The sequence below is a fragment of the Sander vitreus genome, chromosome 7, assembly GCF_031162955.1.
Source record: "Sander vitreus isolate 19-12246 chromosome 7, sanVit1, whole genome shotgun sequence".
In the NCBI taxonomy this organism is placed as follows: domain Eukaryota; kingdom Metazoa; phylum Chordata; class Actinopteri; order Perciformes; family Percidae; genus Sander; species Sander vitreus.
In genome coordinates this window covers 5,427,964-5,455,734 of record NC_135861.1, presented here as the reverse complement: position 1 = coordinate 5,455,734, position 27,771 = coordinate 5,427,964, and the positions used below count along the sequence as shown (strand labels likewise).

The 27,771-nt window shown below is 37.1% G+C and overlaps 1 protein-coding gene across 2 annotated transcripts; it reads right to left on the bottom strand.

Moving 5' to 3' along the window:
* Positions 1 to 1,445: 1,445 nt before the first annotated feature.
* Positions 1,446 to 26,973, bottom strand: LOC144520540 (scavenger receptor cysteine-rich type 1 protein M160). 2 transcript variants are annotated; one of them, XM_078254311.1, is made up of 20 exons: positions 26,871 to 26,973; positions 25,535 to 25,846; positions 24,170 to 24,277; positions 23,745 to 23,945; positions 23,350 to 23,535; positions 22,441 to 22,595; positions 20,591 to 20,741; positions 20,134 to 20,445; positions 17,552 to 17,860; positions 17,096 to 17,410; positions 15,633 to 15,932; positions 13,895 to 14,182; positions 11,406 to 11,681; positions 10,474 to 10,643; positions 10,137 to 10,251; positions 9,724 to 9,885; positions 8,729 to 8,818; positions 7,445 to 7,602; positions 7,132 to 7,319; positions 1,446 to 3,798 (listed from the first exon to the last, which is right to left on the bottom strand). In XM_078254311.1, exons 1-20 carry the CDS (start codon positions 26,929 to 26,931, stop codon positions 3,780 to 3,782), a joined length of 3,876 nt encoding a protein of 1,291 aa, XP_078110437.1. In that variant the 5' UTR covers positions 26,932 to 26,973; the 3' UTR covers positions 1,446 to 3,779. The 2 variants fall into 2 exon arrangements, with proteins under 2 accessions (XP_078110437.1, XP_078110438.1); XM_078254312.1 differs by lacking the exon at positions 1,446 to 3,798 and having other exon boundaries at positions 7,058 to 7,319.
* Positions 26,974 to 27,771: the final 798 nt, after the last annotated feature.

The window sequence follows — 27,771 nt, the reverse complement described above, 5'->3', positions numbered from 1 at the left end:
GTCAGGACGTCTCAGCCTCTGCTGCACCATTCTCTTTCAATCTGTGTCTTGTGAGTCCCCCAACTCTATTGAAATGCAATACTAAAATGCTGGTGTACCCCTTTAAATGTGCTGTACTCAAAATACTGAAAAAAGTGGTATGGGATTGCCTCCACACGGCTCTCACAGACCCTTCTCCAACTTGTCAAATAATTACCCTTTGTCACAGCCCTCAGCGTCTGATACCAACGCACAAGGCAGTCACATGCACTAATATTCATGCACAGCCGAATAACAAAGAACAGAGATGCTCAAAATACATTACACACAGAGGGAGTGTGACTTCATTCTCTGCTCAGGATGCCATTATTCCACTATTATCTTTACATAGCAAATATTTGTTTACTGCTATGTCAATGTTCTGAATGTAGAGTACAGCCCCTTTAAGTACAATACCATAATACATGTACTTTCTAATGTACTAATACATGTTTTTTTCCAACCACTGTTGAATTATTAGGTACAACACATATACTGGTATAACATGACAAAAAATTGACCCATTAAGTGGGACTACATTTTTATGAACCATGTTTTTTCATGATTTCGTAAAATTTGCTTTGTTTTGTATAGTTGTTCTTCAGTATAAAGTTCTGCTCAAGTATGTACAACTGGATTTCAGTGTCACCTTCTTCTCTGTTCTGAGTACATGAGTACAAATTACAACCTTTTACCATAGACTAAAGTACATGGCTGCAAACAAATCCATTGTTTTTTGTACTGGGATTGTAGTGGTGCATAAGGAGTAAAACGGGGTGTTGTGGACAGCAATTACATAAATTATTTTGTCACCCTTTGGCATATGTTTACAGATATTGCCGTGATCTGCATGCATCAGGCAGCACATGCTCATTTATTGCAAAAAGCATCTGGAGTGCAACAGGCTGCTGTTGTGCATTCTGACCTTCTGCCCAGGGTGGCGCTGTTGTTTCAAGTTATCACATAGAACTTTAAGTAAAAGCAGTGCAGCTCTATCTAGGTTTCACCTATGTTGCTGCACAAACTGATACAAGTTGTTGAGAGTTTTAACGTGGATTGTTTATTTATAATAATAATTTTAATATACAGTATAACTTTGACATACAGGATGTGTTATTTGATGTCAGCTATGTGTGGAATTAGCATATTGTCCCGATTACTTGCAAGTCAACTAACAATATTTTTCTCAACTGCAACACATTTAACAGTCATGTAATATAGATGCAGGATGCATGTTAATATATATTGATCAACAAGTGAAGTGCGTGAATGTTAAACTATTTAGGAACTGATATTTTGTTATATTTTATTTTTATAGAGATTTTGTAATTCAATCCTTGATTATAATGAGACAATAATGAGTTTGACATAACAAAAACAATGAAAAATATAACAGTATGATAGATATATTGAAAATAAAAAATGATATATAAAAAATATAAAGTGTGAGCAGGTGATGACAGACGCGTTTCTGTAAACAGTTTAATCAATCATCCAGACTTTCTTTGAATAGCACTTTTCATGCATAGAAAATATAACACAAAGTGCATCACAGAAACCACACAAAGCAATGAGTGGCTTTCTAACTCATAAAACACTCAATAATAACAACATTCACTGAAAATAAAAACAGGAGCTGAGGAAACGCAATCATAAATATCATTTTACTGTGAGGAGACACCAGAAGCAGTTGTTACCATACCCCTACACTTCACATGATTGTTGTATGTTAATGTTGTTCATAATGTTACAGCGGCGTGAGAGCATAAATTAGAATCATGCATCCATCCACTTAGTCGTGCACTTTTCATCCGCTCTCTTGGGCTGATATCATATTACCCTCTTTGAAGTTAGACCCATGACCTATGTCAGATTTCTGTGTCCGTCTCACTCAGTTTTTATCCCCCCTTTCACCTACTTTATTGACCTTCTTCAACCCCTTTACATTAATAATCTCTTGACAATCTGCTGCAGCTGGCTCCCCACTGATGGATGTCCTGCTTTTGTCCGAGTATAAAGGACACCACAGGTGCTTTCAGGATGGGACATGAACCCATCTAAAGGGGGGCAGACCCAAACTTGGCAGGGGGCCTGGACCTGCTTATCCCCCTCATGTGTTAAAGCATGTTTAGGGCATTACACTAACCAGGGTCATCTTTCAGTTGACCCCTAGTCATATAAACACTAATACAGCCAGAAAATCTGACCACAAAGCCCTCTGTGCTGGCGTTTACACACATACAGTAGCCGACCCAGTGTTTAAAAAGATTAAAACAATATTTTGCATGCCTATTCAGTGTAACACAACATTACAATCAGGGTATTAATCTTGTGCACTTTAAACATCTTGCCTTACGGAACAAAGAAGAAGAAAATATACATTCTTTACGCGTTTCAATGCATATTTTTTCTCACTGTGTTGCATATGAGTGAGAGATTATGCTTTCCTGCTAAATCTCACAGTCTAAAAATGCTGAACAGATACGCATAAGTGGAATTTACAGGAAACTTCATCAACACGAGAATCAGGTCTTATCGTCACACCATTTCCTTTGCCTGCCAAAGAAAGATCGTTTGGTGCTGTTATGAAAGGCACTGTGGTCATGGACTTTCCCCTTTATCTTATCTACAAGGCTGTCATGCTTCTGATACTTGATGACTAACAGAAAACAACACATCATCGTGCACTGTGACAGATAGTTACACATGCTCTGAAAAGGGCCGTCTCAGGCCAGCGGTCACCAGCCAGGGGTACTTCAGTTACCAGGGCATACCTGGAGTAGCTCTGCTTATATGAGAATGGAAACATTATGATATCAATAATTTACTACTACTTTATAGATTAGTTTGAATCTTTAACAAGAAGAACTTTCGGGTTGCCAGGCTATGAAAAAAAAACACCTCTGGCTGCCCTCCTCCAGCAGGACACCTGATTGGACTTTCAGGGAGTTTTTCAAAATGAAGCATTCATTGATGCGTTTATTAACAACTTAGTAACATTTACAGCTGCATTATTAAAACTCCATCTACTGATGCTTTATTCATGATTTAGTAACATTTCTAAACGCAGACTCAATGGCTTATTAGAGAGCCATTAGCATTTATTTATGGTACTGACATTTATAACTACATTATTTCCAAATAGAAAAGAATAAAGCGGTAACACTTTATTTGCAACTATAATGAGATTTTGTAATTGCCGTGGAGGAGTTATAGTCATCATGTTTTTTTTATATTAACTGCTAGTTACAGCTCATTAAGTCTTTCAAATGTATTATATAATATAACATATTATATTATATAACAATACATACACCTCAGTTTCCCACAAACATGAGTGAATTGTTTTGACATCACATATTGCTATTGAGAGTCTGTGAAAACTTTGAGTGTGTTTAAAGTGTCGTAGTCATGTTATTTGTGTGTCTGCATTCATGATTTTCTCTGCAACTTTCCAGTACTGACTGAGTTACATATATACTGGAGCACGTTAAATCAAAAGACTGTATAATAAGAAGTCATGTGTTTCCAAAAGCATCCTTTCTACCTCACATACACACACACACACACACACACACACACACACACACACACACACGCAGATATCCAGGCATGTATAGCCATACACATGGGAGAACTATTAATAATACCATATTGTTTGTTATGGAAAATCACCACAACTGGGGCCTTTCTCCGAGCCGATGTCTCGTCTGTCTGTTACCTCCATAAAAAGTCGTCATGAGGATGGCTGAAGAAACTTTTTACAGTATCAACATTGATCTGTGTTTGAACAAATGAGGACAATGAGAGTCACAGCCAGCAGAGGAGACAGATCAGAGTGCTCCGGATTAATGTTTGAAATATGAGATTACGAACATTTGGTCAACAAAGCCCGTCTCTTTCTACATCACGTGTGTCATTACGTCATGTACTTACTGTACTAATGGACATTAAGTAACGTGACAAATGTACTTATTTTAACCCAAACTACGATCTTTTCCTAAGCCAAACAAGTGATTTTGGTGCCTAAATCTAACCAAACTGTGAGCGTATAACCACGTTAATCAATGTTTAAAACTACGACGTTACACGTCGCTATGAGGACGCGTTGATCTGCTGCCGCCGGTAACGGAAACACTCCTGTGGGTCGTGTTAAAGAGAACAAACGACCTATGTGGTCGAATGGGTTGAAGGACTTGTTGGCTTTGTTGAGAGAAAGACAATTTCTTATTAGAATCTTACAAATTCAGCTAAACAACACAATGCTATACTGAGACTGATTGAAAATGTTAACTCTTTCATTTACAGATCACTATGTGTCTGCTGTATCTATTTTAGCTTTAGCCACACAGCAGATCTATTCCTACCCCCAGATCCCCCAGCAAGGCCTCTGACAGCAGGGCTGGGTGCGATGTTAACATATCATACGATATGTAAGCTGCTGCTTACAAATTAGTCCCTTTGGGTGCATCATTGGCTCTGTGGTCTCAGTGGCCCTTGGCTAATTCTTGACTAAACATGTGAGGCTCTAGCAGGACCATCAATCTCTTAAAAGCACCAGCAGTTTGTCTGCCGGTCCCTTACGGATGCTCTTACCCATGTTAACATTTGTAGTGAGCAGCTGCTCTCTCACTAGCATTGGAGGGGGGTTAAGGGATTAAAGAGAAACCTAAAGTGCATGAAGATGAAACTGTATTTGAAATGTTTGGCAAAGTGTTTTTTTTTTTTTTGTCCAGGGGTGGGTACCGTTTGACTTTGTGTGGTAAATGCCGAGCAAAATCACAACAATCAATCAAACAGTTAATTCATAATAAATCAACAAATTAAAATGAATACATTACAATTAAAGCTATTTAAGACATTATTGCATTGTTAAAGATTAGACCAGCAGGGAATTTCAGGCAATCTTGAGTCACTCTACAAACGATGTCATGTGAAGAAAACGGCTTATTGTGCTGTGTATCAAACTATATATGACAAAGATAACATACAGTTTGATACTCAACATCTGAGCCGTTTTTCAAAGTTCCCGGAGTCTGTGAGGCATCGCTAGATGCAAGTAGAGAATAAAACCTAAAAGTGGTAACAGAGCGTACACAAAGTCTCGGTAAAGAATTTAATGTTGTGTTGCACAAAACTGCTATTAACACAAGGCTAGCACAATGTAGCAGTGCCACAAGATACAAAAACTGCTACACAGCTCATGCTATGATGCACGGACTGAATTTAATTCTGAAGTGTAACACGTAGTAGCAAGATACAGTAACTTTCAGTTAATAAAAAATGATGCAAAGTATATTTTACAAAGAGATCACATAAAAGAGACAGTATTTTTTCTTTGTTAATATTGTTGTTGAAGACACTTAAACAATAAAAGACAAAAATTGCGCCTAAATGAACATTTAATTCATGTTTTATAGAATATGTTTAATGGAATATTTGATTTTTTTTTTAAATAATATCAATCTTCTCATCTAACTCTGCAACTATTCGTTTAAAAAAAAAAACATTAATGTGACATTAACGTCTCAGTGTTATACATTCTTACAAAGTTTATAACCATGTGATAATATGACCTGAGCTTAATGTATCAGATGTGTTACACAAGGAGTTTGACTCATTTAACATTTATTTCATTTTTGCTGTCTCTGTGCTTCCCGTCTGCTATAGGCCTTGTTCATATAGGCGTTTTGATTGCATTTGATGACACATTGACAAACTACTGCAAAAGTAATCTCTCATTAAATATTGCATCAATCATAAAATCTCTGTACAACTACTGTATATACATCAGATTCTTTAACAAAAGATTAAAAAAATCATATACAGTCATTACAACATTCTGAGCACATTTCATAAAAGCCATAAAATCAACAGAGAAAGTGGATTTTAGAACAAAAAAGGGGTATGATACATAACTTTTAATTGCTCTAAGTTCCTATCACTCTAATGTTATACATTTTAGGAGAAAGGAACTTTAACCACTCATTTTCCTCAACTGGGATTTGATTGCAGGCTTACACTTTACACATTCGATATACACACTTATGTTAAATAAGAGATGTAGCAAACTTGATCTCACTAGAAGGTACACAAACAAGCAGTAAACAATCAGATTAAGTATTCTGATTATATACAGGAAACATCTATTTTGTCATCTATTTTGATTGTACAAGCTTATCTGATATGAAATTTTCAGAGTATGCCTTATTCAATTTGTTTTATCTAGGGATGCACTTCTTTTTTATATAAACTCAATATTAAAGTTACTTTAAAGCAGTGATCTTCAACAGAGGGTCCGGGACCCTTTGGGGGTCCTCAGAGTCAATGCAAGGGGGCCTCCAAATTAGTCCTAATTTTTGAAGTTTTTTTCAAAAATGAAAAGGTCTTAACATTAATCTAACATATTAGCAAATATAAATCCTCACTGATGATAGTCTTTCTGGCCTATAGGTAAGGTAGTCACTAAGATAGCCATCCACAGATACAGTTAATCCTAAGGATTCACTGTGCCCCATGTATGTTTTAACATTAAAACATGATTTACAACAATGATAGGCTATTTTAATAGCTTAATATTATATGCATAAAAGGTATGTATAAAGGTTGTAGGCCGCCCTACACGTTATTGGCCCAGTTTAATATTCAACTTAATTTTATACAATATATTTAGTAAGGGGTTCGTGATCCGTCTGTCAAAGGATATTTACACGTGTAAAAACAGATTTTCTCTATTCACTAGTTTGATCTAATCCAGGAAATGTATTTCACAATATTAAACTTGACTTTAACAGTTTAATGTATTGAATACAAGATGAATATTTATGAAATGATGACAAATTAACAGATGTATTTATCTTTTTATGTGAAAATGAATTAGTTTTCTTTAAAGAAGGAGGTTTTATGGTTATTCTGTACAGTAAAGTTTATTTTAACCACTTTTGCATATTTCTGCTACATAAAAAGCTTCTCTACGGTAATGTTGTTTGACTATAATTTGGACTTTTTGAGTATGTTTTTGTAAATGGTAGCTTTAGAGTTTTTGGGGGGGGGGGTCTACTTTGCCAGATTGAAATGTATTTCTGTAGCCTTAAAACCCTAATTGTGGCTCACCCGTCCTGGCCTGGCACTAGGTAGTCCTCATCCCCCTGCACTAATCCTTGAGGTGCCTCTGCGTCGCTTTCAGGTGTTGTTTGAGGGCTGTTGTGGACTTCAGCCTCGGTTTGAGTGATTTCAGGGCAGGCTTCGATGTCGTCGTAATTCTCTTGCGGATCCTCCACCTCGTAGGTCACCCCATCTGTTAAGAAGAACAACAGTAGCATATTAAAATGCGCTCACTCTGATTGCTGACAATGTGAGAATTTGTCAAAGTATTGGTCTTCAAGTGTGAAATAGATGTGAATAAACTGGCTCAAAACGTTCCTGTGCTTTCATCGGGGTCACCCTCCTTGATGTCGTCTCTTGAGTCAGCATTAGTGGCGGCCTGAGAGGTCAGGGGTTGAGCCTCATCAATATCATCATAGGGAAAAGAGGAAGCGCTCTGTGCGTCGTTCTCCGTGATGACTTCAGTCTCTGATTTGAATCCTGCAAGAACAACGGCAAACAAACACTTAAACAAATGCTATCTAGTCATATCTGCTCGTTTTGGTGCCATGGCCATGGCCCCTGAAAGGAGCGTCACTTTGCCGATTATGCTTTCCCACCCAGCAGTCTGTTATACTGTTTTTTTGTGTATGTAATATATGTATAAAGTAAAAAAAAAAACACATTTAACTCAAAATGGAGCTTTCTCTCCCACAGACAATTAATAAAATTCCTCAATTAGTGATGTCACTGATTGAGAATGCCAGCCTAGTTTGTCATATGTGCTGCCCATAGGTGCTGCCTGAGCAAGCATAGCCCGCCAAGCGGCTTGTTTAAATTTGGTTGAGCGTTCATAACAGAGAGTGACAGCTGGCCAATGAGAACAAACTGGGCTTTTCATGAAGCCGGGCCAAGAGCTCAAACCGAGTGTTTCAGGCAGAGGAGCTGCAGCAATAGGCACTGTGCGAAAAAATTATGTTTTTTGAACATCAATGCATGGAAACCTATTCTAGTAGACCCCAAGAGCGCAAATAGGATGCTGAAAAGGAGTATAATAGGAGCTCTTTAACTGTCATGTTACTATTCATCACAGCGGTTGCCTTATTCTGTAGGACATCACACAAATTGGTGTGCATAGCTTTTCATACGATATCATACGAACCCGTTTATGAGTATGTTTTGTATGATATAGTCTATATAATAATATAAAATTGAAATGCAGTATTATTATATTATTATATAGAGATGAAAGTAACATAATGCAATGTGAAATAAAACACTGCTATATGTTACCAATTCTTATGCTACTAAGAACTCTAGCAAGTCAAAAACTGATGCTTGGTCAGGTGCCTTTGGTGTTAGTTAATTCATACGTCATCTTATAGCGCCACGGCCCGGGGCGTCCCATACCGGCGCTTTCTGACACGGACCAAGCGTCAGTACAACATGTGAAGAGTTGGGAGTGAGACCTTGTTGACGACTCCTGTAGTAATGCTACTGGTAATATGTAACAGAGGCTGGGGTGCAGCCTGTGATTAGGATTCACTGTTCTACAAATGATTTAGGAGATTACAAAAAATAAAAAAATACCAATAATATAAATGTATGAATATGTTTTATGACTCACTGCTAAGACTAAAGTCCTCCATTTCATTGTCTTTGACATCTTCATAGTCTCCACTTTCAAACTCCACTTCTGTTCTTGACAGCTTTCTCACTATTTCAAAAGAAAATTGTACAATTAGCAAAACAACAACTGTCTCACAGCAAGGAGCCGGAAAAACAGTTACATTTGAATAGGAATACGTTAGTGGCACAAATTTAAAATGATTGGGAGCTGAAATATACAATTATTCCGTAATTTTTTTAAACGTGAAAAAAATTACAAAAAAAAGTGCTTACATGTCTATGGTAAAAGAACATGAAAAACCAGTGTACAGAATAACCATAAAACCTCCTTCTTTAAAGAAAACTAATTCATTTTCACATAAAAAGATAAATACATCTGTTAATTTGTCATCATTTCATAAATATTCATCTTGTATTCAATACATTAAACTGTTAAAGTCAAGTTTAATATTGTGAAATACATTTCCTGGATTAGATCAAACTAGTGAATAGAGAAAATCTGTTTTTACACGTGTAAATATCCTTCATTAAACAGTAAAACGCCAAAGAAATACACCAGATTTCATGTACGATTCAAGCTACACACTATATTTTAAATATGGAAAATTACTGTATTTTTTACAAAGACAGGTATTTTCTGTTATTTTACATTATTTTTGGTGCCAAAGCTGCCAGAATATTGTTTTTTATAGGGGTTTTTGACAGTGTGGACCAAAGCAGCAGTCATACCATTATTTTAATGCTCAGTAAACAGTGAGAATTTAGTCAGCAAGAAGAAAAACTGGCCTCTTGTGGCTAAAGGCTCCAGTTCACCCTTTTCAATACACTGGGATGATCAGGATTAGATAAATAGATTGACTGAATTTGTTTTGTCTTTTGGAATGGTACACTTGTTCAAGACAATTCACTAAAAGCTAAACAAATTATCACTCAGCATTTCATTGTAACTAGGCATTAACAACTAAGATAGGTGGAATGGAATGATATACTCACACGAGAAATTCATGGCTTTTTTTTTGGCTTTCTTGACAATGCAGATCCGTACAAATACAACAATCAGTATGACGAGAACCAGAAGAAATCCTACGCCCAGGATGATAGGCAGTATTTTGGGCTTAGGTGAGTCAGGTGGGACTGGCGGTATGGGCACATACCCTGAAATCAAACACAGCCACAATCTGCATTTACTCCCAGTAAAGAGTGGGGATGCTCCTTGATTTAGTTATTCTGTGCCATGCCAATCCAATCAGAAATTAGTTTTATGTTAATTAATTTAATGTTAATAAATTCAAATTCTACAGATTACAAAAAAGCCTCTATTTCCTGTTTTTACATGCAAATGAACTGAATGAATATGTTTGGGAACCAGTTGGACTTATTTGGAAAGGATTCATGATTTGTGTTACCGCCACAGTAGATCTCAGCTGGAGACGTTTTACAAGTTGTTTGGCTGACACAGTATTTGATGTCCTCGTTCTCTTCGGTGCACTCAAGCGATGTTTCCAAGTTAAGGTCCTTGAGCTTTAAATTGAAACTTGTCTTTAGAGTAACACCTTGCCATACATAACAATAGAGAGTCTGTCAGACAACAATGCTGGCGGGATTAATTATGAGGACAACATAGTGTATACTGCAGTAAAACAGAAAAAGTAAAAGTAAAATTATACATATGTCCCAATCCTTATTCAACTAATGAGTGGGACATTGCCAGAAACAAACACAAAGTGGAACACAAAGATTTACCTCGTTGTTTGTTATGCTCTCATTATGAGGCCCACAATTAAGTTCTTTACACAGCATCTCCTTATGTTTCTTGAAAAAAGAATTCCCGCGACACACTTTTTTCCATCCAAGTCCATAGCTGACTTCAATCTGACCTCCACATTTTTGGGTGGTGTTAAACTTAACATTGTCTGTAAAAAACAAAACAAAAAGAAAAACCTGTCAACTCTGTTGTTATGTTATGTTAGGACTATCCAGAAGTCTTAAAACCAAAGTGTTTACTTCATTTTTCACAAAGAATTAACAAACAAAGTATAGCATTTTTATTTGTGAGCTTGAGAGGTGCTGGTTGGCATTTTTTGTTTTGTTTTTACTTGGAACAGAGACAGCTAGGCTAGCTGTTTTACACTGCTCCACATCTTTATGCTACGCTAGGCTACTCGTCTCCTGGCTAAAGCTGACACGAGAGTTGTAACATAACAGTGACTGCATAACGCCAAATATCAAACAATTTCTTTAATACTGTAATAAATAAACATGATTTTGTATTTGATTTGATTCACCATTTCAGCTGCAAAAATGATGTCATTTTCAGGGGAGTTACTCCAAGATGCATACGATTCCTTATTTAAAAGGCATCAACAGAGTTTAATGTGTTTTCCATTTAGTTGGTGATCACATACATTCTTTATATTCTGATAAAATGCAAGAATCAAAAATAATGTGGGGAAGATAATGTGTGAGGGCCATAGAAACTTAATTTGGATCACTTGTGAGATTATTTCTCTGAAGTACTGTGAAGTAGTGTGATGTTATTTAAAGTAATATGAATGGCACTTCCTCAGACAGGACTGGGACTTTTTCCGATTCTGATTTCTGATTCTGAAATCTTTTTCTGAGGAGGATTACATGAATCCTCTGCATTTTGGTTGTTAAAGAAAGAACATACTTACGAACACAGTAAACAGACACCCGTTTTCCTTTACACTTTTCCTCAAATCTCTTGCACTGGCCAAGATCGTGATGGTTTTCCTCACAGCTGACATGGTAGTACTTTTCATTTGCATTAGGCGGTTTACTACCAGATACACCAGCAATAGCGTTGCCACAATTGTTGTCTTGGCAAACCATATCTGAATATTTGTTGGTCCAGTTAGTGGTGCACACCTCAATGTCATTTATCTTCACTTCACCATGACATGTGTTTGATAGGGTGACTTTGGGCTCATCTAAGGAAGGAAAATAACAAGATCAAATATTTAAAGGAGCAACAACAAGTTGTGCTTTTCTGGATGGACATATATGCTGTAATATTTAGTTAGCTAGAAATAGGCAAAATTCCTCAAAAAACCCTCCAAAATTATTAGTTTTTATAGATTTTTATTACATTTACCACTTTTCACCATCCCCCCCCACAACCGTCCCAGCCCACAACAAAATTTCTCTCTTAACCTTTGTTGTACATTAAACACAAAACAAAAAACTAAAAAGCTAATGTTATGACAGTATCACATACATGTACAGAATGAAACAGAAAACAATGGCAGCTCCAGCAAAGCCATGATATGTACAAATACAAAAACAAATAGAAATTGCTCCAAAATTATTATAAGTGAATACGTGAGCTACGAGGTGCTAGTAAGCCATCTTTTTTTTAACCTTTCGCCTGGATCTTTATGCTAAGCTAGACCAAGCTAATGTAGTTTCATATTTTATTTTACCAACATGAGAGCAGTATCAATATTCTCATCTAACTCCAACGCAAGACTGCAAATAAACATATTTCCTAAAAACTAATATTACAAAACATTAAAGGTATAGTAGGCGATGTTATGTCAATATCTCCTCACAGTCACCTAGCTCTCTATTTTCTGTATGCGCTATTCCTATACAGCCCTGGCTCTGCAAATGGAAAACAAACAGAAAGGTGCACACGAGCCAAACAATAATATTCCAGCCAATCAGAAATGGGTGGTGCTTGCAAGCAAGTGATGGGGGCGGGGGGGAGAGGGGGGAGGCAGCGTCCAGTGCCAGGAGTTATTAACAAAAAGCGTTGTCAGCAAAACAACAAAAGAGTCAAAGAACTGAGGAATACGAATTAAAGAAGAAGTGCCTTGTTAAAGGTGCAGTAAGTGATGCTGCGCAAAGATTGTTGATATTTGAACTCAACTGCCAAATAAACACAACCAGCTATAGCGACAGTTTGCTAATTCACAAACCAGCCTGTTCTCATGAACCATACATTCGAAAAGATACGAAGAGATGAGCACTGTAATCCGTATGTTTTTTTTCTGTGTGCTGCTGTGTAAGAACGTGGTTGGCCGCGTAGGGAGGCGGTCAGCATGGATGGGCGGGCGTTAACACACAGACATTGAAGCCAGGGAGCAGAGTTCTCTTGCCGGGGGAAAGGAAATACTTTTTTTTTTATTTAACCTTTATTTATTCTGGGAAGGTTTACTCATTTGCAGGAATGCCCTGATCACATTCACACAGTTGCAAACATTCATACCTGGAAGCTGCCCAGTACAACAGTCTGATCTGCTGGCCACTATGAAGCTCCACTGGAGCAGTTGAGGTTGCTTAAGGGCACCTCAGTGGTGGACAAGCTCTGCCCACCCAGATTTGTATCCTGTTGGTCGGGTGATTGAACCAACGACCTCCTGGTCACAAGTTTGCGTCTCTAACCTGTAGGCCACCACTCTCCCATGAAATCTTCCTTGGGAGTCTTTTAATACAAACCACATTCTTTTTCTTAAACTTAACTAGTCGTTTCGGTGCCTTTCAGTAATGCTCACGTTTTCTTGCATAAACTTAACCATAAACTCCACCGAACTGCTCACAGTGCTCTGTACCCGGCTCACAGTCACATTTTCTCGGGTAACTGAATCACCAACCATCGCTGACCTGACGGAGCACCATGTGGAGCACCATAGCCAGCTAGCTCTGTAGCAGCTAAACACATCTACAAAGTGTCACTGATACGACGAGCTGTGACGGAGGTCTGTAGCCGCGTCACGATACTCTGTTGCAGCTTCACCAGCTAGCAACCGCCGCTTTGTAACACGGAGATAATATCATACGTTTCAGTGTGCATAACTTTTTGTACGATATCATACGAACCCGTTAGTGAGAATGCCTTGCACAACCTAACATCGACTCTGTCATATTTCATTTTTTCAGCAGAAACACTAACTGAAGTGGTCGGGGGGGGGGGGCATGTATTTGTTTGGCAGTTCAGTTCAAATATAAACAATCTTCGCGCAGCATCACTTACTGCACCTTTAATGGTCAATTAAAATGATTGTGTAGTATCTCCTGCATCTGTAAAAATGAAATAGCTAACTGTTTTTCTTACCCACTTTTAGGATTGTTTTTTTTCAAGGAGGTTTACAATGTAACTGCAAAGCTTCTATGATCATTTGAGAGCAGAAATAAACCTTACCTTGACATTTGAGAAAGAGCTGCTTCTGTGGGTCTGATGTTTGCTTTTCACATTCCCAGATGTTTTCTGGATTCTTCACACCTGCACAGCTGAAGCTTGTGATCGAGATAATGCCCGATGTAGTTGTCCTATATGACGTGAAATTGCCGCACTCCAGATTCTGGCAAAGCATCTCCCCCTCTTTTTTTGTCCAACCTTCAGTGGTAACAGCACTGATTCCGTTCTGCGAGTGAACAGACACAGCTCCACTACAGGCCGTTCCTCCAGTCAGCGCCATCTTACGCCAGTCTAAAAACACAGCGGGGGAGAATTGAAGGGATGAGAGACGGTTTAGCAAATACAAAACTTACAAAAGTCATGGTAACACTTTATAATAACCATCGCTAATAAATGGGAAATTGAAAGTTAATTAAACTTAAGTTTGTAGTTATATTACTGTTAAAAAACAACAAAATTATCATTTTAATGTTTACTAATTATTAGCTAGGCTATCATTTCTGTTATTTCAACAGATTATTGTTGCTCACATCATAACATTTTATATATGATATAAGCATATATTAATGATTAACAAATTGTTAAATAAACATTACTTGGATTGCTATTAGAAAGTTGCATCTGATGAACATAATACCTTATTAAGGGTTAATAAAGTTCTATAAACATTGTTTTAATAAATATTAATGTACAAATAATCCAATAACCCTCTCTTCTATAGATCACCAAAAAAAGATTTAATGGGGCCAAATGAATGTTACTTAATGCGTTATAAACCACTTATTAATCATTTACTTATTAAGCATTAGCTGCAACTTCATAATACCCATCTAAATGATGTGTGTTACGGCAAAGTATTACTTTACCTATCTATGTAAATGTATAAGCTCATTTTATAGTTCACTAAACTAATGATAAAATACAACATAAAATCTAAAATTACTAATAATTAGTAAGCATTATAAATCATCATTGCATTGTTTGTTAACAATAAAATAACTGTTAATGAAAGTTGAATTAACTATGAATTTACCATTTATAAGTCATGGATATTATAAAGTTTTACCACATTAGCTAATACTTGAATTTTTGGGCAAACAAAATAGCCTTGATTAAAGTTTGCGTTCATGTTAAAGAAATGGTTTGATGTTTTGGGAAATATGCATATTTGCTTTCTTGCTAAGCATAGCTGTAGCTTAGCACAAATAGGGGTAGTGACTTCAAGACTTAAAAACCGAGCCAAGAAACAGTCTGGCACTTAGCGTTTTTTACACTTCGGTTTTTGATTTATGCATAAATCAAACAATATAACATGTTAATTAACGAGCTTTAGAGATGCTGTGAGGCAGATTTTCTTTCCCATTGGATGGAGGCTAGCTGTTTTCTGCTGCAGTCTTAATGCTAAGTTAAGCTAACAGTCTCCTGGTGGTAGCTTCATATTTGTCCTACAGGCGTGGAATCATTTTGTTCTTATCTTTTCTAAGCAAGCAAGCAAATAAGTTAATTTACCAAACAACAAAGACAAAACAATTCCTATAAAGGAAGGTCCAAGATATGTTGGAATGCTAGAAGAAAAACTTCTGCTGAAAATTGCCCGTCCACTATTCAGACCTACACGTCGCAAAAATGTCCAATATGAAAGGTTTACATAGAGAAAATATGACAAGACACAAGCTGCAGTTTGACAGAGACAGAAAACATTTTGAAAATGATAAATCTAAGACAAAATCATTACACATACTGGAGCATTGAAGACCACCACGTAGGCAGCTATGAGAACTGGTTGTGACATTGCATGCTGTTATTGACTTCTTGTCTTTCCCACACGTTATTTCTGAAATGACACGACCCTCTGATAATTCACGTCTGAAGTAGGGAATGGGTTTTCCAGCCAGACCACATTGTTCCCCACAGATGGCCTTTTGTGTGTCGATGTTCTCAAGAGCTGTGTTGCAAACTGGGAGCCACTGGCCTTCATACTCCACCAACACATTTCCAGAACATTTGTCTCTGGAAGAAGAAAATTTGGACTTGACACTACCTGCAACAAAACAATTCAGAGGGTACAGAGTTAGAACCTCAGGTTATGTATATCATTTCTTATTTTAATACAACAAACAAGAAATAAATCCTCTGGATGGTATATAGTGCATCTATGATGTACATGCACTCTATGAATTTATCACATCTGTCTTATTGTGCCATCTCCCGGTCACAGGCATGTACTACAGTACAGCAATACATTACAACCACTTTTTAAACTGTTTAAACTGACTGATATTACTGTTGGAGTATTATCAACCAATAGGCCTACAACTTATTGAAATGTCTTTGTTTATGACCAATGTTTGTTTACTTTATAAGACTTTATAAGACATAGACCTGGCTATTATATAATAATATTAAAAATACTAAAAAACATATTTTTTCGCTAAGGTCTGACTATGCCTCTCTGAATGTGTGTGTGTATATGGACTGTATACACGCTTAGGGACAGCAAATGGGAATCTGTATCGTGCTAAGTCTGGGGAAATACATTTATGTATATAAAGACAATAATATCAACTTTATGCAAAGATACAATGAATTTCAACAATGTTCGGCTCTGATTAATGTGGGCTTGTTTGACACAAATTTGGTTTTGATTATGTTCAAGAGTTGTTGTACTGTAGTTTGTATCAAATAGGACACACCTTTAAGAATTTGAAAGAATTTTGGAAAACAAGAGCCATATTAAAACAATCACAATTAAGTTATGTATTTGCACATTTGATATGTGCCAAACAGGGTGAGGGCAGATTTGACCAAAGAGAAAAAATAAAGAAGTGGTTGTTGTTGTTTTTTCCCATATGGAAGGACATTTGTTTAAGTGGAAAATGATTTGGCCTATACTGACAGCCTTCTCTTGACAGATCACTGAAAAAAAAGTTATTCTTTGATCTAACTTTCCGCCAAAATTCACTGCAATCTGTGAGAGGTTAGGCAACTCTCAGCAAACTAATAAACTGAAGGTAAAGTGAAAATGTAACCTCCTTGATGAAGGTTATACAGGTAAAATATACAGAAATTTGGAAATAGGCATTTTGAGCGGGTAAGAATCAATGAGGGATTCAAGCTGACCAAAAAGAATAAACAGTGCAGTCATAATATAATCACATTTTAAAATATATTTTTTTGTAATATATATTAAAAGCAATCCATTACCTGAGCAAACAACATAGGCTTGGCGAGGTTTACAGATGTAATCGTTTTCATTTTTAATGAAGTTGCTCTGGCTCAGGTAGTTCATGTTGTTTGTAGTATACAAACCCTTAAAGAGCACTTTACTCTCTTTAGTATTGGCCTTGGGCTGCAGCTTGGGGTTGGGCACTAGGAATATGTCCCCACAGCCCAGGTTTTTACACAGCATCACAGACTGTTGGTCTGTCCAGGTGTCTGCACACACATCTCCACACTCTCCATTTGCACAAACATTGACATACCCCCAACACTCATTGGTCAGGTTCACCTCGATTTTTCCTGTTGGGGCAACCAAAAGGCAAACAGCCAAAAGGGATGAGAAAGTTATTTGTGGACTTCATCAGCAGATTATTTCCAAATCTACACATTGCATATACATGCAGTATGTTACATGTCTACGTTTCAACACTGTAACATTACCTGAGCATATCACAGTGGCAATAGTGTCACTGTGGTTTGATGACAGTGTTGTGTTTTCACAGTCCAACAGAGATGTGGAGTTGGATGAGCAGCTGTAAGATTCACTCCAAACATCTTTCATCAAATCAGGTCTAGAGATGGAGATATGGTTTGAGGCATTTCCACAGTGCATCTGTCGACACACAGTGTCGGCAGAGTTTTGGTCCCATGTCTCGTTAGAGCCGGAGAGCCAGTAGGTTTTGGGGCCGTGCTCTATCCCCACCATGCCAGAACAGGAACTATTTCCTTTCAGAAATACCACCTTGTGCTCTGACAGGGACAAAAGAAATTAAGGCTGTTAGTATTAGATTATCATAGACTGGTAAATTGTCCAGCGTGTCCCCCTCTTCCTTCACAATGCATGCTGGGATAGGCTCCCTCACACAAACTTGAATAAGGTAAGCAAGTATATGAAGTTACTTTTGCCTAAGAATGATGAGAAAGATGAGGTGTTTAAAGGGGAGACCGTATGTATGAAATGGGATCATAATTGTATAACTAGTAAATAAAACCATGAAACTTCGCCAGCTGATTACTTACATTAAAAACTAATTTTTATAGCATTTGAAAAAAAGAAGATAAAAGAACGTTTAAAAAAGTGACAGAAATGCCGGAAAAAGCTTCAAAAACGCAGACTCAGAAAAACAAAAAGTTGCATGGTCAACGGGAACACAACAAGGGTTAAATTCAAATGAGCCATTTTGTTACTAAGTATGCAACGTGGTGCATATTTAGTTACAAAATGGCTCATTATATTGACATATTAGAGTCAAAGGTTTTTACTGAGAACATTTTGGATATCTCTTTGTATCACTCTATAAATCAGTAAATACTGTCAACACCCACTAAAAAACATTTCTCGCCATGTTTTTAGGAATACAATGTTATATAGACCTGTCTATAATAATATTTATTTTATTTATATAGCACCTTTCAAGTTTAATAAGAGGTGTAAAGTGAAGGAAATAACTCACGTATAAACAAAACAAATAATATAAACCGCATGTATAAACAAATAGGATGCAAATAAAAGAGACAATCTCATTTAAGGCAGGTAATGACATCATATGAAGCAGATAGAATGCCAATAAAAGAACAAACTCCTAGTTTAAAAAAGATACATATAGACTCAAGAAAATCTAATTTTGAATATGAATGAATTTGAACATGTTATGACAACAAAGTTAAAAGAAAACAGCATAAAATAGTGACATGAACAGGAACTAAGAAGTGACGTCATAATAGGAAAAGGAAACATTTTCAATTCGTGCCATCTTGTAAAAGTGAGTTTTAAGGAGGCACTCAACTAAGACAGAGAATTATCACCCAACCCCAGCCCCCCCGTTGCAGCTCTACCGAGGTGTTTAGCATCTTTCAGCTAATCCGTTTGGTTGTATATTCTGTGACTATGATGTTTTCGTTTAGCCTCAGCAATATTATTAACTTCACTTTCATCCAGCAAAAACGCTCTGATAAAACCCACTATATGAGCGCTACCTGTGCTCACTGCTCAGACAGATAAAGTTAGCGGCTAGTTTGTGAACACAATAGAGCTGAGATCTTCAATAGGGGGTCTGGGACCCCTAGGGGGTCCTCAGAGTTACTGCAGGGGGGCCACCAAATTATTGTTTATTCTTTGAAAGATTTTTCAAAAGTTAAAATGTCTAAACATTCAATTAAAATAACTATTTCTCCCTGAGGGGCAATTCAGAATGAATGAACATGAATCCAACATATTATTAGCAAATATAAATCAGCCTATTTGTGAAAAATGATATAATAATATAATGATATTATTCATTTCACTATTTAGGTGATGTAGTCACCTTCATCCTAAGGATTCACTCTGCCACATATAAAATTATGCCAACAATTATTATTTTAATAGATTAGTATTCTATGCATCTATCATGTATAAGGGCTTGAGGATGCCATACACATTAGTGTAGGCCCAGTTTAATATGCAGCTTAATTTTATACAATATATGTAGTAGGGGGTCCCTGCTCCATCTCTCTTTCAGTTAAGGGGTCCTTGGCTTAAAAAACATTGAAGACCCCTGCAGCAGATTATTATTTATTTTACCTAAAGAGCCAGATATGTCCAACTGGAGACGTGCCAGGGTTCCTGAAAAATGACTTTTTAAGCTGGTAATTTGTAAAATCTGGCATTTACAGCTGCTGCCTCCAGGTGGCAAAATAATGAGATACATTTATGTTTTTAATTAATGTTACTTTTCACTGGGTGAGACCATTAAAGAGCTAAGAAATATAATAATATATAATATATGGAGATCAATTTCACAAAAAAAACTACAGATATTTGTAGAACCTTTGCAATGGCTTTTAAATGGCCTTTTTTTACACTTTCCACTTGAACCATAAACAAAAAAGTGGAGGGTAGATTTGAGTTCACTTGAGTGCATTTATACATACCTCTGTACTCTAACTGACAGTATGGAACTGATGAATGACAGTCAGGCACAACAAGAGAAGGTCAAAGGCAAAAACAGACGAATGGAAAAATCAAACAAAAAAACACTCACCCTCACAGGTTATTCCTACTGCCACTGGATTGGGTTGGTCGTTTGACTTAGCTCCTGTAATACACTCAGATATATGTTTGGCATCTGAATTGCATTTTACAGTTTTGCGTAGAAAATCGTTTGAACCCTGGCTGAATTTTTCAGGAGTAGGGAGAGCTCTTCTACTCCCACAGTTCAGTTGTTTGCAGACAGCGTCTGAATTTCCAGTTGTCCATTCAGCTTCATTGACCCTGTGCCATTTACCCTCATGCTGGATCTCCACTCTCCCAGCACATTTACCAGGACCGTCCAACAAATCCACTTCTATACTTCCTGTTCAATGACAGCAAGAGAATTGTCAAACATGGTACACAACACAACATCGCACAGCTTTCACAGTTTTGCTTCCAACATTATGTCAAAGTTTACTGTAAAAGACAGGAAGAGTGCATCACATGTGATTCCTGCCATACCTCACCTGCACAGACTACGTAAGCAAGGGAAGAACATTGGGCACGGTTGTTGTAATGCTTGGCTTTACAGTGCCACAGTGAGGATTCACTGCCAAAGCAGTTCACATTGTCCATTATCCCTTCTCTCGTAGATGTCTTCACCTCGTAACTAATCACCTAGAAGAAAGCATGATCATTTGGATATTATGTCATTTATTTCTGCCAAACAGAAGACATTGATTTACCCAAAGAAAACAGTAAGTTATAACATGATTTTTATTATTATTATTATTATTATTATTATTATTATTATTATTGTTATTATTATAATAATAATAATAATAATAATAATAATAACTCATTGGCACTGCTCATATGTATGAAAGACTGGGACATTTAGACAATGAGGAGATTGAAAACCACTCTCCTATCTGCACGTTAAATATGAAGCTACAGCCAGGAGATGGTTAGCTTAGCTTAGCACGACTGGAAACAGAGGGGAAACAGAAGGCCTGGTCCTCTCTAAAGGTTTTTTTCCAGTCTATATGCCAAGCTACATGTAAGCTTATCATCTCCTGGCGTTAGCTTCATATTTAGTGGACAGAAATGAGAGTGTTGTTGATCTTCTAATGGAACTCTCAGCCAGTGAAAAAGCAAATTATTTTAAATGGGAGACTATGTCACTTTTTAAAAAAACACATTTTTCTTCTTACAAGTTAAAACTAGAATTAATAGTGATGTAAAACACAACATGCCTTAAAACACACCCGTGCTTAGTCCAACACACTGCTGCCACAGTCAGTGGTGGAGGAAGTATTCAGATCCTTTACTTAAGTAAAAGTACTAATACTACACTGTTAAAATGCTCTGTTACAAGTTAAAGTCTTGCATTAATACTTACATACTTTTAAAAGTAAAAGTATGTAAGTATCATCAGGAAAATGTACTTAGAGTAGTAAAAGTAAAAGTAATCAATGCAGACAAATCCTCACATTTTAGAAATTGGAAACGATCCAAACAGTTCTGTCAATCAAATAAGTGTTCAGTCGTCCAATCATTTCTGCTCGACTTGTGGGCCGTTATATTGTTGGGCAGTTTGATTTATAATAAAACATCATATTTTATAAACTACATGTGTTTTGTGTGCAAAAATTAACTTAAACTGTCAGATTAATGTTGTGGAGTAAAAAGTACACTCTAAGAAATATCTGTGTATTAACAGTTTATGTGTCTGTATATTTTAACAGAAATTGTCCAAAGAACTTGATTAACAGTTGTATTTCTGGTTTTTTTTACATTTCAAACTGCATAATCTGTGCTCCGACAACCTTCAGCGGCCACACACGTTGGTTTTGGGAGATTAAAAAAACATTTTATCAGAATACTCTACTGAACATCTGCTTAGAAATATAGGACATATGTGATAGGATAGAACAACAAAATGTAATTCTGCTAAATAAAACACATAACATTCATTATATTAATTCAAGTTGTTGTCATTTTGAAAAAAAACTGTATATCCGAATATAATACACATTTTCTATAGGCTCAGTCTGCCTTTAAAAAAATAATTTTGGAGTGCTGATTCCACGGTATCAGGATTTGAAAACATTAATTGGTCATGTGACAAGGGCTGGGAAGATTGACAGAACAGGTAGCCAAGTGAAATCACAATTGTCAAATTGACAGCACTCTAGCCCAATGGATTGGTGGGGGGGCAGGAACCAGGAGGGGGGCAATCATATTTCGGGGGGGGGGGAGCAGTGCCACCCCGTCCCCCCTTCTAGCCCCGCCCCTGCTTATGGCCACCATTGCTGCTGTTCAGAAAAGTTACATACGGCCTACATTAAATAAAACATTTTGTTTGAAAACTCACACTGCCGCAGTTTTGCTCCCTGCAAACCACTTCAGCGTCGTCCTTGGTCCAGGTGGTGCCACACACGGCCCGACTTTGACCATTCACTTGAATATGAACTGTACCGTAGCAGGTGCTGGGTTTGTTATTGTCCATCAGAACTACTGTAACATTGTCTGTTGGAAAAATATGAATGAGGCAAAGTGATTTAGATCACTCTTTTGATGAATCAATCAATCGATCAGACTTTAGTGTGAATCAGTGCTCCATTACTGTACGTAGCTTTCATGCCATTTGTTGTCAAATGTGCCTTCTTGCAGAGAATTGGATCCAGAATCAGAAATGCTTTGATGCAAATTATATTGATTCTACTGATTCTTATTTTCAAACTGTGGCTGAAAACTGAAAAACTGTAAATATTACACAAAATACATGTAAACCAAAATAAAATCTATTAGAGTATAAGAAATGAAGAAAATAAAAATAAAATCTATTACAGTAAAGTATAAAGAAATAGCCACTATTGAAACTCTGTTGTACTCTGTGTAACTTCTGTCTTAGACCTCTTCCATCCATGTTGGCAAAGAACAACACAGACGCTGCACCTTTAAGGCCTACAGACTGATTGCTAATTGAAGATTTGTGTGAAGGAGCGTCAAACAGGTGCTTCAGTGATTTCATACTGATGTAGGTAGTTTCTAATAGTTAGGAACAGATGGTTTCTGTTTGGTTACCATAGCTAAAACAATGGAGTTTGGACTGCTTGAATGACATCCGTGTTAACTGTTCTGCAAAAGGGTGGGGAAAATGTGTCCATCCAATGAGAAAGAGGTGTCTTGTGCTCTGCTGAGACAGTGATGATGAAAACCAAGTGGATCCCAGTTTCTTTAAGCAGGTCAAAGCAATCAAGAAAAACTGTAGTTGAATTACCTGTGCATGTCAGTATGCCTTTGTCGTCCCAACTGTGGGCCTTCATACCACAGTGCATTTGCTGGCACCACACATCAGAATTGGTGTTGTTTTCTTTTACAGGATTCCACTTGCCATTTTCCTCTTTTTCCAGCCGCCCAGAACACACATTTGATGCGTTTCCTTTGAGTCGCAGTTTGTCATGATCTGTTAATGAACCATTGTCTCAATTTACTGATTTGTTGCAACCATAGTAAAAAAAAACACATAAAAATCTGTGTGTGTGCGTGTGTGCGTGTGCATGTGCGTGTGCGTGTGCGTGTGTGTGTGCGTGTGTGTGTGTGTGTGTGTGTGTGTGTGTGTGTGTGTGTGTGTGTGTGTGTGTGTGTGTGTGTGTGTGTGTGTGTGTGTGTTACCTGTGCATATGACAGAAGCATAATTTTGGCACTTTGATTCCCCAGTGACACACTGCCACAGATTATCTATTTTTTCAAGGCCTGAACACTTGATCGTCATCTTTGACTCTGGTAATTTATCCAAATCCATCAAGTTGTTCGAAATCTCCTTGGATGTACCACAGTTGAGGTTTTTACACAATAGATTGGCTTCCTCTGGTCCTTTATGTGAGATGAATCACGTACACAGTGGTTAATAATCATCATAATAGTATTAAAAATACTCCATACCTAACCCTAAGTCAAACTAATTCATTTAAAAGCATTACAAAGTGAAAAGCAAACAGTATTTTGAACTTTAAAGTGTGGAAGAAAAAGAGAAAAGAGTCTCTAGTTATAGACTGAATCCTGTTGTAGTGTAATGCATGTGTGATGCTAACTCTTACCCCAGCCTTTATCACCGCAAATGTAACCTGAATCAGTTTGTCCCCCATCTGTGGAGTACTTGACAGCTCCCGCACATTTAAATCCATCCAGGCTGATTTTGATTTTATCTACAAGAGCAAAAACAGGTAACAGCCAATTACAAATAGAATAGACAGCCAATGACATCATCATCATCATCATCATCATCATCATCATCACATATCATCATCATGTTATAATATATATTTTGGATTAGCAATACTATATATATAAAAAATATGTATATATATATATATAAATTATATAAAGCAGGTATTTTGTAGCACATAATCTGACTTTTCAAAGGTGTACTTTTCAACAGTGCATATGTATCTCAATCTCATCGTCATCGGCTGTTTAAAGCACTGCAATTTGTATGTATTTCACATAACACATCCAGGTTGATGGGTGGTTCATAAAATACAGGGCTTTTTTAAGTGGGGGAGCAGCGTTCATATTCCAGCGGGAAAACACAGGGCTTTCACCCAGGAAATGCGTGTTCGTGTCCTGGGAGAGTTTTTATTCTTTTTTTCTAATCTTAACTAGTCATCAGTGGTGGAAGAAGTATTCAGATCATTTAATCAAGTAAAAGAACTAATACCGCACTGTAAAATGCTGTGTTACGGGCGCCTGGTTAGCTCTCCTGGTAGAGTGGGCGCCACTGCTAGTCATTACCCTAACCCTAACTCAACACCTGTTGCCGCATCACGCTCACATATCATCATCATCATCATCATCATCATCATCATCATCATCATCATCATCATCATCATCATCATCATCGACGCCCTGCTATGCCCTGCACTGCTACTACTATTCATTCTAGACATACTTCTATTATCTTTATTGGTACTATAAATGCCACTGTTCATCATACCAACTGCTATACTTATTATGAATCATATTTCCCCATATCTGTATATCTGTACCACTGTCTCTGTGTCCCAACCGGCAGATGGCCGCCAACCAAGAGCCAGGGTCCGTCCGAGTTTGCTGCCTGTAAAGAGGAAGTTTTTCCTCGCCACTGTTGCACCAAATGCTTGCTCTTGGGGGGGGGGGGAGAATTGTTGGGTCTTTGTAAATTATAGAGTGTGGTCTAGACCTACTCAATCTGTGAAAGTGGCTTGACGTAACTCCTGTTGTGATTTTACACTATAAACAAAATTGAATTGAATCATCACCATCTTCACGTTATATGTATTTACTGTATACAGCACATCTCTTAGCAGCTATTTTGCAGTGCATAATCTGACTATTTAAAAAGTTGTACTTTTCAACAGTGCATATTTAACTAAACCTGTGTAAAAACTAGTTCATGAAAGTAAAAAATGTAAGTTCAGCCTTACTTGAACATTGAATCTTTTTCCAAGTTCCCTTCTGGTGATTGCTGACTCCAAAACCAGGATGAGGACATTCCCACAGATGCTTCTCCTTTCCAGTGCAGTTCACTTCATTGAGCAACACCGGCTCAACGGGCCATGGTGCAGTCTCTGTTGTGCACTTCACAGGTTCCCCACAGTGAGTGCTCCTGCACACCACTTTGTCAGTGTTATTGCTCCAGTATTTCTCTCCAACATGGCCCCATTCACCTTCATGGTAGATTTCAATGTAGCCTTCACACGGGTTGCTTCCATGCCTCAGAATCAGCATATTTTCACCTGGTTACATGACAAGAGGTTTATAGAAGTATGTCAATATGCGAGGTGGGGTACAGTATACACGTCCATTTTGTAGTCTTCATTCATTTATTTCCTGAGAGTTTTGAGTTTGCTGTCAGTGTTGAACTGCTCTGAACCTATTTCTGAGCCTTCTACACATTTGCTACAGCAAAATGTATTATTAATTGAGTCAGATTTCATAAAAACTCTGCTGAACTGCCTTTTTTGACTTTAAGAAAAACTGACATCTGGCTACTGCGAGACATTCTTGCTTTCCTATTTAAATGCCCTTTCATGTGTTGCTTTTTTAATGACAACATCAGTTCAAAAATGTAACACAATTCCCATACAAATCAAAGAAATGAGTTGATAGAGAAATAAAAGATTAATTTTACAAATCTGTCTTTTCTCTCATTCCTATTCGGTTTCCTAGATTAGAAATAGGCCTATGCCATTTGATACTATTTATATTAATATAAATTAGAAAATAGGAATATCCTTGACAAATAAAGCTCCATTTAAACCTAAGCACTGTAAATATTCATTCATGATCTACAGTATTGTTGGAGACTTTAGTCCACCTATATGCTTGATTGTAACACCATTTTAAATTCTTAAAAAAATATTCGGGAAAAAATCCCAATATTGATATTTACACCAAATGTTTTGATATTTTCTGTCCATTTCTTTTAATAAAATAAAAAAAAATGGTTTCAAAACAGCATCCCGACTCAACTTTGACAAAAAGCGTTCCGTGATACACTCCAAATCCTCTGAACTATCAATCAGAAAAATTAATTACTTAATGCTTTTTTTAAACTCAAAAAAAGCTTCTTATTTATTTATTTTTTTAAAGCATCACAAGCATTAAAAAAAGCGCCCAAAAAAGTTCATTTTCACTTTTGACCCGGGGGACAATAAGTTCATGGTTGACAGGAAGACAACACAAGGGTTAATCTAACTCTTAATTGTAATTAGTCCCAGATATAGAGAGTTGAATCTAAAGAGAGTAGTTGTTACTTACTCTTGCCTTGCGCGATCACCGCCTCAATGTGAGCAGTGTGGAGGAGGAGGAGGAACCACATCTTCGCCACAGCTCATGACTAGAGAGTGAGGCAGATCAATGATCTGAGCTCTGCTTTATATCGCCCAGGAAGCGCCCACCCAAAATGGATCAGAAGCTGTAACGTGCATGGGGTGCATATAGTTTAACTCACAAACATTGTCTCACAACGAAGGAAAACTGCACTCAGCCTCCTTTTTCTCATACTAACAGCCAAGGGCATGGGTCAACATTGGTTGGGGGGGGGACAACACACATTATAACCAGGGGTTCTGGGGGGGGGGTCGTCGCCCAGAAAAGGTTTCAGCATCAAACACTTCAGTTCCCTGCATTTAATCTATTAAATAACAGAAAAAAGTTGTGGTAGCTCATTACCTGGATTTTGCCCCAAAATAAAAAGGGTTAAGGGCTTAGGGTTTAAAAAAAGGGAAATTATGTGTGTAGCTACATTTAAAACATAGAACATTTTCTGTTATTAAAAATGTCCTCATACACAGCTGCTCAGTTAGTAAACTTCTGAAAATGTTGAACTCAAACTTCAAAAAACCAATCACATTTTTTGAAAAGGGGACAAATCTACCTCTTTTAAATATTGGGGTGGCATTGTATAAAATGTGGCATTTAGCTACATATTTGCAAAAATTGATGTCTGTTGATAAATTGTAAGGTGCATGTTCAAGTTTTACAACAGCTACACATCTTCAAAAATGTGTTTTTCTCTTCTAAAGACTGCAAGACTGGAAGCATTGAAGTATTTTCACGTTACTGTTACTGCGATGCACACTTTCATGTATAACGGAGATTTATTTATTCATTTAATAATGATTACAATGTCTTAGTTTGCGATAAGATCACAGCTACT